Source organism: Scyliorhinus torazame, chromosome 8 (assembly GCF_047496885.1).
Source record: "Scyliorhinus torazame isolate Kashiwa2021f chromosome 8, sScyTor2.1, whole genome shotgun sequence".
NCBI classification, from domain to species: Eukaryota; Metazoa; Chordata; class Chondrichthyes; order Carcharhiniformes; family Scyliorhinidae; genus Scyliorhinus; species Scyliorhinus torazame.
Window position 1 is genome coordinate 149,796,996 of NC_092714.1, and position 17,073 is coordinate 149,814,068.

The window sequence follows — 17,073 nt, forward strand, 5'->3', positions numbered from 1 at the left end:
AATTCTACAATGTCCGGGACAACTTGGCCGTCATTGATGGTGTCCTCCTAAAGTTGGACCGGATTGTGATCCCACACAGAATGCACAGGCTGGTCCTCGAACAATTGCACGAAGGCCATCTCGGGGTTGAGAAGTGCAGGCGGAGGGCCCGAGAAGCTGTGTACTGGCCGGGCATCAGCGACGACATCGCCAACATGGTGCTCAACTGCCCCACCTGCCAAAGGTTTCAGCCGGCGCAACCCCCTGAGACGCTTCAGCCCCATGAGTTGGTAATGTCCCCCTGGGCAAAGGTGTGTGTGGACCTTTTTCATCCTATCAGGCTGCATCACAGCCTGGTATGACAACTGCTCAGCCCAGGACCGCAGGACACTTCAGAGAGTCGTGAACACCGCCCAGTCCATCACACGAACCTGCCTCCCATCCATTGATTCCATCTACACCTCCCGCTGCCTGGGGAAAGCGGGCAGTATAATCAAAGATCCCTCCCACCCGGCTTACTCACTCTTCCAACTTCTTCCATCGGGCAGGAGATACAGAAGTCTGAGAATATGCACGAACAGACTCAAAAACAGCTTCTTCCCCACTGTCACCAGACTCCTAAATGACCCTCTTATCGACTGATTTCATGAACACTACACCCTGTATGCTTCATCCGAACCAGTGCTTATGTAGTTACATTGTATATGTTGTGTTGCCCTATTATGTATTTTCTTTTATTCCCTTTTCTTCTCATGTACTTAATGATCTGTTGAGCTGCTCGCAGAAAAATACTTTTCACTGTACCTCGGTACACGTGACAATAAACAAATCCAATCCAATCCAATGCGCTCGGCAGGGACTACATCATCATAATTGACTATTTTTCCAATTATCCGGAGGTCATACGCCTGCACGACTTGACATCACCAGCTGTAATCAGAGCATATAAAGAAACCTTCGTTCGCTATGGCATTCCGCTTATCGTCACGTCGGACAATGGGCCCTGTTTTGCGAGCCAAGAATGGTCTTCTTTTGCCGCTTCATATGGCTTCACACACGTGACGTCCAGCCCTCTGCATCCCCAGTCAAATGGCAAGGCGGAAAAGGGTGTCCATATCATGAAGTGGCTCCTCTGCAAGGCTGCTGATGCCGGATCTGACTTCTGTTTAGCCCTGCTGGCCTATTGCTTGGCCCCACTGTCCACAGGCCTCTCACCAACCCAGCTGTTGATGGGTCGTGCCCTCAGGACCACTGTGCCGTCCATTCATGTTCCTAAACCCGACCATGCTCCAGTACTGCAAAGGATGCGACAGCAGCGTGCTCAGCAGAAGGTGGCACATGACACTCGGGCAACTGATCTTCCTGCCCTGGCGCCTGGAGACAACGTCCGCATACTCCTACCAGAGGGTGGCTGGTCGGCAACTGCCGAGGTTCTCCGCCGCGTGGCTCACCGCTCGTTCCTGGTTTGCATGCCTGATGGCTCCATTCGCCGGCGTAATCGGCGGGCTCTTCGGCTGCTTCCACACTCACCACGTGATCATGCACCGGTGCCACGCCCTCCTGTTGTTCCTGATGTCGACTTCGTGGAGCTTCCTGCCACTCTGCCTATTCCTCTATCGCCCGTGGCCAGGCCCATTCCTCAGCCGGTGGATCCTGACCCACCCTTGAGGCGGTCAAACCAAATTTGTCACCCATCTACTAGGCTGGACTTATGAGCCTGTTTGCACATTGGACTCACTGAATTGTTGTCCAACAATGTTAATGTGTTTCTCTTTTTGTCGTTCCAGGAGTTTGTTTTCGATATTTGATGATTGCACTTGTTTTGCTTGTGGTACAACCTCATTGCTCTGTTGCACCTGACACCTTCCTATGTATATCGTTTAGCCTCATGTACATGTTGTAAATATTGCACACACATATTCAGCTGCACTCAGTACACACCAATATTTATTACCATATAGGCACATATTCTTGTGAAAAGGGGGGTTGTCATGATATCCATATTAACACATCATGGTGCAAACACACATACACACTGATGGACAGATCGACGGACCAATCAACACACACACACAACATCACAGCCAATCACCAGTGAGAGCACGCGCACTATAAAACAGGGAACACCACAGTTCCCGCTCATTCCACCAGGAGATAGCTCAGAGCTCACAGCGTGCCACTCAGACATACACCATGTGCTGAGTGCCTCTCTAAGATAGTGCTAGGGCTGGGTCCACAGGTTAACTGGTGAAGTACGAACAACAGCCAGAGGTTAACAGTTGTTATTATCCAGAATAATAAAACAGAGTTGTACCATCTACAACCGTGTTGGTTCGTTTGTATATCGGAACACCCAACACGACAGTGACAATACTCCAGTTGAGGCCAAACTGGTGTGCTAGTGCTCTGTACCCTAATTATAAAGCCCAAGACCCCATATGTTTTATCAACCACTCTCAAACGGTCCAGCCACTTTCAATGATTTGGATTGGATTTGTTTATTGTCATGTGTACCGAGATACAGTGAAAAGTATTTTTCTGCGTGCAGCTCAAACAGATCATTTAGTATTTGAAAAGAAAAAATACATAATAGGGCAATATTATTATTATTAACACAAGGTACATGATGTAAATACCTAGACACCGGCATCGGGTGGAGCATACAGGAGTGTAGTGTTAATGAGGTCAGTCCATAAGAGGGTCGTTTAGGAGTCTGGTAACAGCGGCGTGCGTGTTCTCAGATTTTTGTATCTCCTGCCCGATGGAAGAAGTTGGAAGAGAAAGCCAGGTGGGAGGGGTCTTTGATTATGCTGCCCGCTTTCCCCAGGCAGCGGGAGGTGTAGATGGAGTCAATGGATGGGAGCAGGTTTGTGATGGACTGGGTGGTGATCACGACTCTCTGATGTTTCTTGCGGTCTTGGGCCGAGCAGTTGCCATACCAGGCTGTGATTCAGCCAGATAGGATACTTTCTATGGTACACCTGTAAAAGTTGGTAAGAGTCAGTGTGTGGACATGCCGAATTTCCTTAGTTTCCTGAGGAAGTGTAGGCGCTGTTGTGCTTTCTTGGTGGTAACGTCGATGTGGATGGACCAGATTTTTGGTGATGTGCACACCTAGAAATTTGAAGCTGTCAACCATCTCCACCTCGGCACCGTTGATCCAGACAGGGACAGTACTTTGCTTCCGGAAGTCAATGACCAGCTCTTTAGTTTTGCTGGCATTGAGGGATAGATTGTTGTTGTTGCACATATACACCCATTTCACTTTTACTGTCTGTCCTTATTCTTCCTGCCAAAATGTGATCAATTTCATCTGCTCTGTGTCCGTCCATTCCTACAGGCTGTCCTCCTGAAGTGTTATCAATATCCTTCTCATTGTTTTAATTATTTCTAAGATTTTGGACATCAGCAAATTTTGAAACTGCGCCCTATACACCCAAATCTAGGTGATCAATCATCAAATCCTCACGGACCAGTTTCTTTGCTTTACTCGGTGTGGGCTCCCTGTAACCTTATTAAATTGCCAGGGGGCCAGTCATAACAACTTACTTCCTCCAAATAAAAGGTGTTGCTATGGGTACCCGTGTGGGTCCTAGCTATGCCTGCCCTTTTGAAGGTTATGTTGGAACATTCCTTGTTCCAGTCCTACTCAGGTCTCTCCCACACTTCTTTTTCTCTCCCAGAATAGTATGTTAATTACTATTTCTGTGTTGTTTCCTGCTCCTGCCGTGAACAGGAAAATATTGTCAACCTTGTTTGCAATTTCCACTCTTCCCTCAGTTTCACATGTTTATCCCCAACTCTTCCCTTCCTTGACTTCGGTCTCCATTTCTGGGGCTAGGCCCTAAATCAAGATTCATTATAGGGCCACTGACTCCCACAGGTAACTCCACTATACTTCTACACAACCTGCTTCCTGTAAAAGCTCAATTCCATTCTCCCAGTTTCTCCACCTCCTTTGCATCTGTTCACATGATGCAACCTTCCACACCATGTTTCTGAGCAGTCTTCCTTTTTCCTAAATCAAGGGTCCCATGCCTCCCCCACGCACACCCCCTCCTCCCACTGTGGTTGCCAGAGGCCTCAAAAATGTCCTGCCCATTTCATGCATTTCTGGCCTCACTCCTTCCGCTCCCTCCCAGATATGCTACCCTTGGTCATCACCAGATCATTCTGTTATTTCTACTGCCTCCGTTCAGTGTGATGCCATCATATTTTCCCAAACCATTTTGGCATTCTCTCTGTAACCCTGCTACACTCCTCACTTCTCCCCCCTTGCCCCCAAAACACCCCGTCTCCTCTGCACGGCAGCTACCCACAGGTGCAGGAGTTGTAACACATGCCTCCTAACCTCCTCCCTCTTCAAACACTCCTTTCTATGTGGAAGAGCGAATTATGTGTCTGATGTGAGTTATGTGTCTTTCTACCTAGTCTGCATCCCTTGCTCGCAACGTGATCCCCACTACATTGGAGAGATTAGACATGGATTGAGTGACCATTTTGCGGGGCAATGGTCACTCAGTCCGTAAGTGTCACCCTCTCCCCGGCGGCCTGCCGTTTTAGTTGACCACCTTGATCCCACCGTGACCTCTTGGCTCTGGTGAAACACAAACATGAACTGGAGTAAGAGGGCCTTAATTTTTCCGTCTGGTCTTTCACCAACAATTTCTGATTTCACGTTGTGATGTCTGCCCTCATTTTGTTTCCGGTCTCTATTTCGCTATTGATCTGTTTTACTCTTTTTTCTTTCAGGTGGCAGACCTTCATCGTCCTGCCATTCACACCTTTTCGAGCCACATTGTTGGTTTATTTTCTTGACCCACTGCCACTCGCTCTTGGCTCGATCGGCATCACCACCTATTTCTCTCCCACCTTATCAAGCATTTTCCCTCCTGATCTTTTTCACTTCTCACTATTCCCAGTTTTGATCACAGTAAGAAGTCTTACAACACCAGGTTAAAGTCCAGCAGGTTTGTTTCGATGTTGGACTTTAACCTGGTGTTGTAAGACTTCTTACTGTGCTCACCCCAGTCCAATGCCGGCATCTCCACATCCCAGTTTTGATGGCAGGTTATGGACCTGAAACATTCCACCTCCTCCCCCCCCCCCGCCCCGCCTTTTCTCTGGCCTGCTGACCCTTTCCAGAATGTTCTCCTTATTCCCCCGGCTGCCAGCAGACGGCGCGCCAGAGCTCCCTATGGGCGGGGCCCGGGTGACGGGCGTCCCTCATAGACACTCAGAGGATCCAATAGGAGACCGCGCTGGGCACATCCGGTCAGGTTGATTGGCTCAGCGGCACTGAGGCCGGTCGCCGTGAGGAACGGTGAGCCAATGACAGTGGCGGATTTGAGGGAAGGCGGGGTTTGTCTCGCGATGTCAGCCAATTAGAATGGTAGAATTCCAAGAGGGCGGGATTGGCCCTGGCGGTCAGCCAATCAAAATGGCTGGCTTGCTGTGGGGGGGGTTTTGCCGGGCGGTCAGCCAATGGCAATGGGCGCTTTGGACGGGGGCGGGGTTCCTCGGGATATCAACCAATGAGGATTGCGGGCATGGAAAGAGGCGGGATTACCTCCGGGATATCAGCCAATCAGAATGGTGTATGTGGAGGTAGGTAAGCTGCCAGGGCTATTGGCCAATGAAAATAGCGGATATGCTGGTGGGCGGGGTCTCCCAGCCAATGAGAATGGCGGTCGGGTGATGAGCGTGTTTTTGGGGGAGGCGGCCGGGGTAAGATGGCGGCTGTGAGCGGCCTGTCGGGTCCTGAGTTACTGGAGGACGCGGCCCACGCCCGGGCCTTACTCCGGGAGCTCAAATCCTTCTACGATGCCCGGCTGCTGGTGGATGTGACCCTGGAGGTGGAGAGCGGCAGCCGCTTCCTGTGTAACCGCAATGTCCTGGCTGCTGCCAGCCCCTATTTCAGGAGTATGTTCACTGGCGGCCTGTTCGAGAGTAAACAGCAGCGAATCACCATCCATGAGGTGGACTCAGACTCCATGGCTCTGATCATTGATTACTGTTACACCGGCCGGGTCACCGTCTCCGAGGCCAGCGTCCAGAAACTCTATGTCGCCGCCAATATGCTGCAGCTCGAGTATGTTCGGCAGGCGTGTGCCGCCTTCATGGCCCGGAGACTGGATCTGTACAACTGCACCGGCATCTTCAAGGTGAGGGAGGGAGATTGGATAGGGATTGGGGAGGGGGGTGGGGGGGAGAGGATGTGGGAGGAAGGAATTGGTGGGAGCAGGGAATAGAGAGGAGGAGGAGGAGGGGGGGGGGGAGAATGGGGGGTGGGCAAGAAGAGGGGGGAATGTAGGTGGGCAAGAGGCGGGGGGGGGAATGTAGGTGGGCAAGAGGCGGGGGGGGGGGGGAATGTAGGTGGGCAAGAGGGGGGTGGGCAAGAGGGGGGGGAATGGGGGTGGGCAAGAGGAGGGGGGAGGAATGGGGGTGGGCAAGAGATGGGGGGGAATGGGGGTGGGCAAGAGGAGGGGGGAATGGGGGTGGGCAAGAGGAGGGGGGAATGGGGGTGGGCAAGAGGAGGGGGGGGAATGGGGGTGGGCAAGAGGAGGGGGGGAATGGGGGTGGGCAAGAGGAGGGGGTGGGCAAGAGGAGGGGGGGAATGGGGGTGGGCAAGAGGAGGGGGGGAATGGGGGTGGGCAAGAGGAGGGGGGGAATGGGGGTGGGCAAGAGGAGGGGGGGAATGGGGGTGGGCAAGAGGAGGGGGGGGAATGGGGGTGGGCAAGAGGAGGGGGGGAATGGGGGTGGGCAAATGGAGGGGGGGGAATGGGGGTGGGCAAGAGGAGGGGGGGGAATGGGGGTGGGCAAGAGGAGGGGGGGGAATGGGGGTGGGCAAGAGGAGGGGGGGGGATGGGGTGGGCAAGAGGAGGGGGGGGAATGGGGGTGGGCAAGAGGAGGGGGGGAATGGGGGTGGGCAAGAGGAGGGGGGGAATGGGGGTGGGCAAGAGGAGGGGGGGAATGGGGGTGGGCAAGAGGAGGGGGGGGAATGGGGGTGGGCAAGAGGAGGGGGGGGAATGGGGGTGGGCAAGAGGAGGGGGGGAATGGGGGTGGGCAAGAGGAGGGGGTGGGCAAGAGGAGGGGGGGGGAATGGGGGTGGGCAAGAGGAGGGGGGGGGAATGGGGGTGGGCAAGGGGAGGGGGGGAATGGGGGTGGGCAAGGGGAGGGGGGGGAATGGGGGTGGGCAAGAGGAGGGGGGAATGGGGGTGGGCAAGAGGAGGGGGGGAATGGGGGTGGGCAAGAGGAGGGGGGAATGGGGGTGGGCAAGAGGAGGGGGGGAATGGGGGTGGGCAAGAGGAGGGGGGAATGGGGGTGGGCAAGAGGAGGGGGGGAATGGGGGTGGGCAAGAGGAGGGGGGGAATGGGGGTGGGCAAGAGGAGGGGGGAATGGGGGTGGGCAAGAGGAGGGGGGGAATGGGGGTGGGCAAGAGGAGGGGGGGAATGGGGGTGGGCAAGAGGAGGGGGGAATGGGGGTGGGCAAGAGGAGGGGGGAATGGGGTGGGCAAGAGGAGGGAGGAATGGGGTGGGCAAGAGGAGGGGGGAATGGGGGTGGGCAAGAGGAGGGGGGAATGGAGGTGGGCAAGAGGAGGGAGGAATGGGGTAGGCAAGAGGAGGGGGGAATGGGGGTGGGCAAGAGGAGGGAGGAATGGGGGTGAGCAAGAGGAGGGGATTTGCAGGAGGGTGGAATGGTTGGGGGTGGGTAAGCAGAATGGGGTGGGCAAGAGGAAGGGGGAAAGTGGTGAGCAAGAGGAGGGGCAAATGGGGGTGGGCAAGAGGAGGGGCGAATGGGGGTGGGCAAGAGGAGGGGCGAATGGGGGTGGGCAAGAGGAGGGGCAAATGGGGGTGGGCAAGAGGAGGGGCGAATGGGGGTGGGCGAGAGATGGGGGCCATGTGGTGAGTGGGCAGAGGAGGAGCGCAATGGGGTGAGGGGGAAGAGAATTGGTGCAGCCAGAGTGAAAGATGGGAGCTCGGAGAGATTGCAACAAAGTGGAGGTGTTGTTGTTGTGGGCTTAATTGATACCATTACTTCTAAATTGTATGTGAATACTTTATTTATATTTAACTTCAGAAACCCGATTATGGTCTCTGCTCCCCAAATAGTTGGAGCTGTGGGCTGAAAAGAGCCTAGGTCCTAATGGACTTCATCCTAGGGTCTTAAATGTAAGTGTCTATTGAGAAAGTTGATGCATTGGTCTTAAATTTTCAGGAATTCCTAGTGCATGCATCACAAAAGGCTAGTATCCCGGTACTGCAAGTAATTAGGAAAGCCAATAGAATGTTATTGCTCATTGTGAGAGGAATTAAATACAAGAGTAGAGAAGTTATGCTTCAGTATTACAGGGTATTGGTGAGACCACATCTGGAATATTGTGTACAGTATTGATCTACTTATTTCAGGAAGGATGTAAATGTGTTGGAAGCAGTTCAGAGAAGGTTGACCAGACTAATACCTGGAATGGATGGGTGAGGAAAGGTTGGACAGGTTAGGTGTGCATCTATTGGAGTTTAGAAGAGTAAGAGGTGACTTGATTGAAACATACAAGATCTGGGCCTTGACAGGGTGGATGTGGAGAGGATTTTTCCTCTTGTGGGAGAATCTAGAACTAGGGGTCATTGTTTAAAAATAAGGTGTCGTTCATTTAAAACAGACTAGGTGAAATATTTTCTTTGTGGGTCGCGAATCTTTGAACCTCAAGATGATGGAAGCAGAATATTTTAAAGGCAGAAGTGCATAGATTCTTGGTCCGTAAGGGGGTGAGTGGGATGCAGATTTGAGGTTACTCAGTTCAGCCACGATTGTATTAAATGACGGAGCAGGCTCGAGGGGCTGAATGGCCTACTCCTCCTTGTTCATGTGTTATCGGTTCAAATTGTAAAACTGTCCATATGTCAGGTTTCCCTGCAGAAATGCTCATCAACTCTGTAACTGTGCATTAGTTTGCAGATGCCTTTGACAATATGGAGCTGAAAGAGAAGGCGCTTGCTTTCATCGCACGCAACCTGCAACATCTGTGCAGAACCGAGGAATTGTGCGAGCTGTCACCTGAGCAGATGAAAGAAATCCTGAAGCTGGACACATTGGATGTTGACAGTGAGAGGAAGGTGTGCATGGTTGCAATTCAGTGGATTAAAGCAAATGTCGTCGAGCGAGCTGTACATGCCCTGGATGTACTGAAGTGTGTCCGCTGGCATCATTTCACTGAGAAGGACCGAATGTACATCGATGCTCTAAAATCTCAGCCCATGGTCAAAAACAAGCCTCTGGGCTCCATTGTAGATGATCTTTCTACATTCCAAGGTGTGCCTGCACCTCTGCAAAACACTTCAAAGAGGATTGGGTTTACTGCAAAGGAAATGGTTATATTCTTTGGCCATCGAAAGGAACCTTTCCTCTGTTACGACCCATACACTGGTGACATTTATACAATGACTTCCCCCTTGACTAGTCCTGCTCTTACCAAGTCCATCAGTTCCCTTGCCGTCTGTGTTTCGCCAGATAATGATGTGTTCTTGGCAACACAGCCAACCAAACAGCTTTGGGTATTTAATGCAGTTCGAAACAGTTGGCAACAACTTGCCGAGCGGCTGCTGGCGAGAGAGGGGATGGATGTTGCCTATCTGAATGGATATATTTACATTCTGGGTGGTCGAGATCCATCTACAGGCCTGAAAATTAAGGAGGTTGAGTGTTACAGTATTCAGAGAAACCAGTGGATTTTTGTGACGCCTCTGCCTCATGCGTTGCATTTATTTGAGCTGATTACAGTGGGAGATTGCTTATACGCTGTTAATAATAAGAGGATGCTGTGTTACGTGCCAGAGAGGAATCAGTGGCTGAACTGTGCCTCTTTAAAACGGAGTGAGTTCCAGGAAGCGTGCGTCTTCAACGACGAAATCTATTGCATTTGTGACATTCCCGTCATAAAGGTTTACAACCCTTCGAAGGGTGAGTGGCGAAGGATTAATGATGTCCCGATCGATGCCTATATCCATAATTTTCAAATCGTTAGTCATGGGAACAAACTGCTTCTCATAACCACCACCGTTCCACAGTGGAAGAAAAATAGGGTGACCGTTCATCAGTATGATGCAGGCGGCGATCAGTGGGTCAACATTGGTACAATGTTGGGATTGCTGCACTACGACAGTGACTTCATATGCCTTTCGGCACGGTTGTATCCTTCTTGTTTGGAGCCGGGCCAGAGTTTTATCAGTGAGGAGGATGATGTCCGCAGTGAGTCGAGTGCAGATTGGGATTTTGAAGGCTCAAGTGACATTGACTCAGAGTCAGGGAGCTCTAGCTCGTTTTCAGATGACGATTGGCAGCCACCAGAAGGACTGAGAGTTGAACGAATACAGCGGAATGGTCACTTGATCCTGCCCGACAACAGAGCGCCTCACATCAATGGCCAGATTGGGAACTAACTGGCTCCATTTTAAACAGTCATTAATGAGACAAATCCAAAATCGTAAAAATAACTAGTATTTTTTCTGATTGTTGCAGATATGGTAGTTTTTGGACAAATAAGTTATATTTTGCGGTACATGTTTAAAGTGTCTTTGGAGGAACTGAAAGAATAAAAATTGCATTGAAATGATTATTTTTTTCCCTTATTGGCAGATGTGCCATGAATTTGTTTTGCTCTTTGTTTTATCCTATTCCAAGTAACCCCACTTTTTTTTTTAAGAAATGAAAAGGTAGTTTAACTAGATTCACAATTCCCCTTCGGAATGATGGAGATCTGAGCATTAAGTCTCTTTTTGCTGTTGTACTGCACACCTGTGTATACTTCATGGAATCTCCAAAACCTTGTACAATAAAAGCACTCTGAAGATGTCTTGCAGTTTGGCTGCTGCTGAATTCATGGCCTGCTGTTTTCGCTGGCTAGGCCAGCATTTATTGTCCATCCCTTCAAAAAATGTAATGTACCCGTTTCTGAATAGGCACAGCGACATTGGGTTTGTACAAGCTTCAGGAGGGACAGGCTCGAGTTTATTGAAGGGGGAACACTCTACTTTCAAGAACGAGCCCAGAGTTTAATCCTGCCACCTTTTTAATGAGGTTTGAGTAACTTGTGGATTTGTGCTGTTTCAAAATGCAAGAGGGTTAAGTGGGCGTGTTTCATATTTCCTGGTATAATCCAATTATACCCCATGGGAATTCTTCCATTTTGCTGGCTGTTTTAAGAACTTGTGGTAATGCTTGGGAAATCAATCACACTGTTGAAAGTCTTTTGTGTGCATTTGTATAAACTTCTAATCCGTTTGTTCTGTTTTACTGCAAGTAACCATATCAATGATGACCAGTGAGAATGCTGCGGTTTCTCGTCAACCTAACTGCATAAAGTACAGCATCACAGGTAACGATCTATAAGGAAATATGTGTAAGAGTAGAAGTATCATTGCTGGTATTTTCCATAAGGGCCCTTCAGAACTAATCCCACTGCTTGTGCTGCCTCCCACAGCTCTGCATGGTCCTATGCAATGTATATCCTGAACACACTGTCTGCTTCAGCCTCCTCTTTGTTGATTTTTCTTTGGTCAGGTAAAGATATTTGAGGGTTGGAGCTTTTGTGGTGTGGTGGCTAGCATCCCTACCTCTGACCCAGAAGCTGCCACCCCAGGATTTGTTGGCCACTGAAGGTGTGGTCATAACACGGCCAAACAGGTTGATTATCAGTCTGTACATCCTTCCAATATGCCTGATGGCAGACGGTAAGACCAGGAAAGATTTCTGGTCAGCCAGATTGAAGGAGGCAACGGCAAACCACTGCAGTACTTTGTCAAACATAATCATGGACCAATCCAATGGAAGCCCATGGTCGCCAATGCCCCTCTTAGGGCCATGGTATCTGAAGGAGGAAGAGGGTTAGGGTACAAAGATGAGGTAGAGATCAGACATGATCTGGTGAACTGACTGTATTTGGAGGGGTTAGTGGCTGAATATTGTTCCTTCTTGAAGCTTTTCATGTGTGATAACCTCCGACCATTTTAAAAGTTTCTGAAACTGATGAAGGCAGACTAGAATAAATATCTTTAGCCCATCAAGCTAAAAGGATCGCAATTGTGGTCTGGAGTCACATGTAGGCCAGACCAGGTAAGGATGGCAGATTTCCTTCCCCAAAGGAACCAGGTGGCTTTTTACAACAATTGACAATGGTTTCATGGTCATCATTAGTCTTCTTAATTCCAGATATTTTATTGAGTTAAAATTCTATCACCTGCCATGGTGGGATTCGAACCCAGGTCCCCAGATTATTATCCTGGGTCTCTGGATTACTAGTCTAGAGACAATACCTTTACACCACCACCTCCCCTTCCTCTTCTATTAGCTCCCGTGGTGACATTGTGCCAGAGGCCGATCACCAAATGGCTTCTTTAGTCACTTTATTCCGTAACATTGAAAGAGCGTCAGAAATTGTGTGTGATTGAAACCAGAGATGGCTTTCTAAGTCCATACAGTTGGTTTAAAACAAATGAATCACCCAGTCATTTAAACAGGTGACCTGTTCAATCAATGTCATTTGTTGTCCCTTCAAAGTTGGATAACTGGAATATATGCTGTTTCAAATGGACATTTTAAATGTTTTAATTTTTTAGATGCCTATTTTTATTTACTGCTTACATAAGTAACTTAACCTACAGTAACGTAAGCTGCAGTAGGCAAAGGGAAGCATTGAATTGAACCCTCATCTTCGCCAACGTAACATTTTTCAACAGAAGAATCGAACATTGGGGTATGTTTTAAAGTATTTTCTGTCCATTTACTTGGAAAGTACAAACAAACTGGAGTTATCCTGAGGGACATCTTTCTGTGCTCTTGTTCCTACCTGTCAGTGTTTGGTGTAATTTGATTTAAAAGAAAGTGTTTTAACTTCCATTAACTAGTAAATAAACTAAACTTTGTGAACTAATTTAAAGGTGTTTTTTCTGAAACTGGCCTCCCTCGCTCCAAGGTTCAAAAGATATAGTTTGGTTTACAAAATCCTCACTATCTCTCCTGGCTTTCAAAGAGTGGTTTAAAAACCTGAATGCAAATACGCATCAATAGTATTCCAGTTCCAATAGCAGTGGAACAATAGCAGTTCCAGGCGCAAAGGTTTTCCAAGGCATGGTGCACCATTTCCTATTTTGTAAAATGGCTTGTTACGTGATAGTCAGCTAGCTCAAAACCCATAGTCCGTTTTTTGTTTATCTGTAATACTATCATAGCTTTTAATAAAGACTATCTTTTGTGCCTGTCTCGAAGAATTGAGAAATTTGTTACTTGTGATAATCTTAGTGTCAAATTGTGCCAATTTTAAATGAGCATTGTTGTGTAATCCAGTTGGTTTGTTTACAAGCATTAATGCGATTCAAATGTGTCCATTGTATAATTATCTGAGTTAATGAAAGTGTTGCACTACCTTTCAAACTGTCTGAAATGTGGACATGGAGGTTCAAAAATGAAATCGACTTGACCATGAGCTGATTCCAAAGCTATTGCATTTGTTTAAAATGCATGGTGTGGCAGCCAGCCACCATGTGGGGAGGTGAGATTTGGCACAATCTGATAAATTTTGTCTTTGAGGGATTATTTTTAAAAAAAATTTAAGTTGCTGAGTTTGTCATACACACCTTAGTCACATAAAATGGTTCATCTTCAAGAACCAAGAACATTCTGGAAGAATGTGTTTTTTAAAAGACACTGTCCCTTAAAAGGTCAATGTGAGGACTCTGGTTGCTGCTGTTCCTTGACAAGATAACATTTTACAAGAAAAGGTAATTAAGCAGTTTTCAAGAAGCTGATCCTGGTGGAGGTTTACACGTCACATAGTTTATGGCTTTGAGGAAATGATAACGTGCCGAGAAAACTGTTTTAAAAGCTGGCAGGGTGGTTTTGCTTTTTAGGGAAAAAAATAAGAAGGATCAAGTTCTTGGGTAAAGAAGACAACTGCTCATGAAACTCCTGACCCAGTCATAAGTGAATGAAAGTTGCTCTGAAGTCGCTCTAAATTCTGAAATCTAAGTCCGCCTCGAAAGTAGTGCAAGAATCAATGATTGTTTCGCAAAATGTCATAAGGGGTTGCTATTCCAATTGTATAACCCAGACACCATTTCAAGGACTCTTATCGTCTCTCCTTATCCCTTGAACCATTGACTTTTAACCTTGGTGTGCATGAGTATTTAGAGTAATTATTATATTTCATTCTGTACATTAACGAGCTTTTCCTTCTACTTGACTAGTCTGGTTTTATAATAAACTAATAATGGTGTTTATTGAAGAAATCTGGGCATCGAGTGGTCATTCTGAGATTCATAGAGAAAACACATATTTGGCCATGGAACTCGCTGGAGAAATCCTTTAAATATATCTTGTGACCTGTGGAGTAGTGGAGCTAGACAGACAGCACCCCTCCCATCTCGGTCGTAATGGAGTTTAATTATGTTAGTTTGAAGACATCAATGTTTAATTGTCTTTGATCCATGTAGTCACAGCAGCAAGAAAATGGCCAACAATAACCTGTGAAATGCAAGTTGAATTATTTTCCTGGTGCTTCTAATCTATTGTACCAGCAAATTTACAATCTACATTTATAAAGCGCCTTTCTATGATGCAGTATAATCTCCGAAGGAGCATATGCGTTTAATTGCAAAATCTCTGTACCAGGCCTAAGCTGTAACTAAGGTTGAAAAAGCTGAAGTAGATAATGACCTGAGTTTTCATAGACTCCCTATAGTACAGGCCATTCAGCCCATCGAGTTTGCACCGAAGGTGGGGGGGAAAAGTGCAAACACCACAGTTAGCCAAAGCCAGATTTGAAACCGGGTCCTGGTGCTGTGAGGCAGCAATGCTAACAGCTATGCCAGCGTGCCGCCGTTCTCAAATGTGTCTTCACAGAAAGTTCCAATTCATAGAACTGTAACAGTGCAGAAGGCAAACAGTTGGCTTTGATGGCTTTTTTTAAGACTAAATCCTGTTAGTTCCACTCTCCTGTTTTATTTTGCAAAATCCCTGCAAAGTATTTCTCCCAAGTACAGATCCAGTTCCCTTTTCCATTTATCCAGTTCCCTTTTCCATTTATCCAGTTCCCTTTTCCATTTATCCAGTTCCCTTTTCCTTTGATCCAGTTCCCTTTTCCTTTGATCCAGTTGCCTTTTTCTTTGATCCAGTTGCTTTTTCCTTTGAAGACTATTAGTGAATCTGTAATGAAAGGGTAAAGACCTACACCGCAAGATGTGTTTCTGTTGTCTTCGAAAGATAGTAAAGTATTTATTACAAACTCTGCCGGTACACAGGGACTCTTAACAAGTCATAAAAGAGCTCATAAGTATTTTTATTGTTGATTTTATTACTGGTTTATCTCCCATCTCCATTAGGGCAGCACGGTAACATTGTGGACAGCACAATTGCTTCACAGCTCCAGGGTCCCAGGTTCGATTCCCGGCTTGGGTCACTGTCTGTGCGGAGTCTGCACATTCTCCCTGTGTGTGCGTGGGTTTCCTCCGGGTGCTCCGGTTTCCTCCCACAGTCCAAAGATGTGCAGGTTAGGTGGATTGGCCATGCTAAATTGCCCTTCGTGTCCAAAATTGCCCTTCGTGTTGGTTGAGTGGGGTTACTGGGTTATTGGGATAGGGTGGAGGTGTGGACCTTGGGTAGGGTGCGCTTTCCAAGAGCCGGTGCAGACTCGATGTGCCGAATGGCCTCCTTCTGCATTGCAAATTCTATGTTCTATGATCTCTTGATGTTAGACAGGCATTGTGCGGTGCTGGATCGAAAATACATCTCCAAGGAACGAGAAGCCAGGCTTATAGGAATGTAGGAATTGGGAGCAGAAGAAGGCAATTCAGCCTTTTGAGTCTTCTCCTCCATGGCTGATTTCTTCCTGGTCTCTAATCAACCTCCCTGCCTGTTACTTCTTCAAAACAATGATTAATTTTATCCTGAATTATTGTTTCTCTAAGATTTCCCATCGCAGAAGTTAAACTGACTAGCCTGTAGTTGCTGGGCTCCTTCTTTTTTTTTTTTTTTTTTTTTGAACAATTATCCAGTCTTCTGCTCTGCCATCTAAAAAAGTTTATAGTCCGTGTCTCCACAATTTCAATTCTCACTTTTGTGACCTTGCATGCATCTCCTCCAATTGAGATGCTGAGACGTTGTCTTCCCCTTGTAGGAGAGTCTAGGACCAGAGGGCATAATCTCAGAGTAAGGGGTCACCCATTTAAGATGGATGAGGAATGTCTTGAGGATAGTGAATGTGGAATTCTTTACTGCAGAGGGCTGAAGAGACTGGGTCGTTAAGTATGTTCAAGGTTGAGATACACAGATTCCTAATCACGAAGGGAATCAAGGGTTATGGGGATAAGGGAAAGTGGAGTTGAGGATTATCAGATCAGTCATGATCTCATTGAATGTTGGAGCAGAATCGATGGGCTGAGGGTTGAATGGCCTATTTCTACACCTATGTCTTTGTCTTATGGTGCAGACAGCCTATAAATTTTGAACCCTTCTGTCTGAATTACCTCCTCTTTCACCATGGTTTGAGTAACATCTTCCTTGATACAGACAGAGGCAAAGTATTTATTTAATACTTCAGCTATGCCCTCTGCCTCCATGTGTAAACTCCCTTTTTGATCCCTAATTGGCCCCACTCCTTTTAGCATATATATATATATATATATTGATTTTCGGATTCTGTGAACTAACAATGAAGGCTAGTAAATATGTTCACACTGGCTAGATATCCTGCCAAGTGTGTCACCTTCTGCTTCTTGCTCCAATCTGCCTCGTCTTCATGCAAGGAAAAGCTTGTATTGTTTTGGGATGGAGTGATTACCTATCTGTTAGCTACATCTTGAGTCTTCAAACCACAGGATTCATCCACATATTAAACAGGGCATTCCCTGAACAATGATTGAATAACGCTCCAGCAGAAGTAATTGATGCTGTTGCGGAAAGGATTTATTCTGTGATCTCTGCAGTTCGCTATCAGTAAATGACTTGAATGGGGAGTATCTATCGAATGTGCTGCTAATCTTTTCCGGATAGATTTCAGGAGACCGAGAAGCTCCCAAGACTGGTTGCCGAGGTTCTCATTTATGG

The 17,073-nt window shown here is 47.5% G+C and overlaps 1 protein-coding gene across 2 annotated transcripts; it reads left to right on the forward strand.

Moving 5' to 3' along the window:
- The first annotated feature begins 5,681 nt into the window (after positions 1-5,681).
- Positions 5,682-12,904, forward strand: kbtbd7 (kelch repeat and BTB (POZ) domain containing 7). Of its 2 annotated transcripts, XR_011948729.1 has the most exons (3): positions 5,682-6,143; positions 8,928-11,350; positions 12,636-12,904. XR_011948729.1 is itself a non-coding variant. In XM_072514350.1 (2 exons), the coding sequence occupies exons 1-2, from the start codon at positions 5,712-5,714 to the stop codon at positions 10,413-10,415; spliced, it is 1,920 nt and encodes a 639-aa protein (XP_072370451.1). In that variant the 5' UTR covers positions 5,682-5,711; the 3' UTR covers positions 10,416-12,904. The 2 variants fall into 2 exon arrangements, 1 of the variants encoding a protein (XP_072370451.1); XM_072514350.1 differs by having other exon boundaries at positions 8,928-12,904.
- The last annotated feature ends 4,169 nt before the right edge of the window (positions 12,905-17,073 follow it).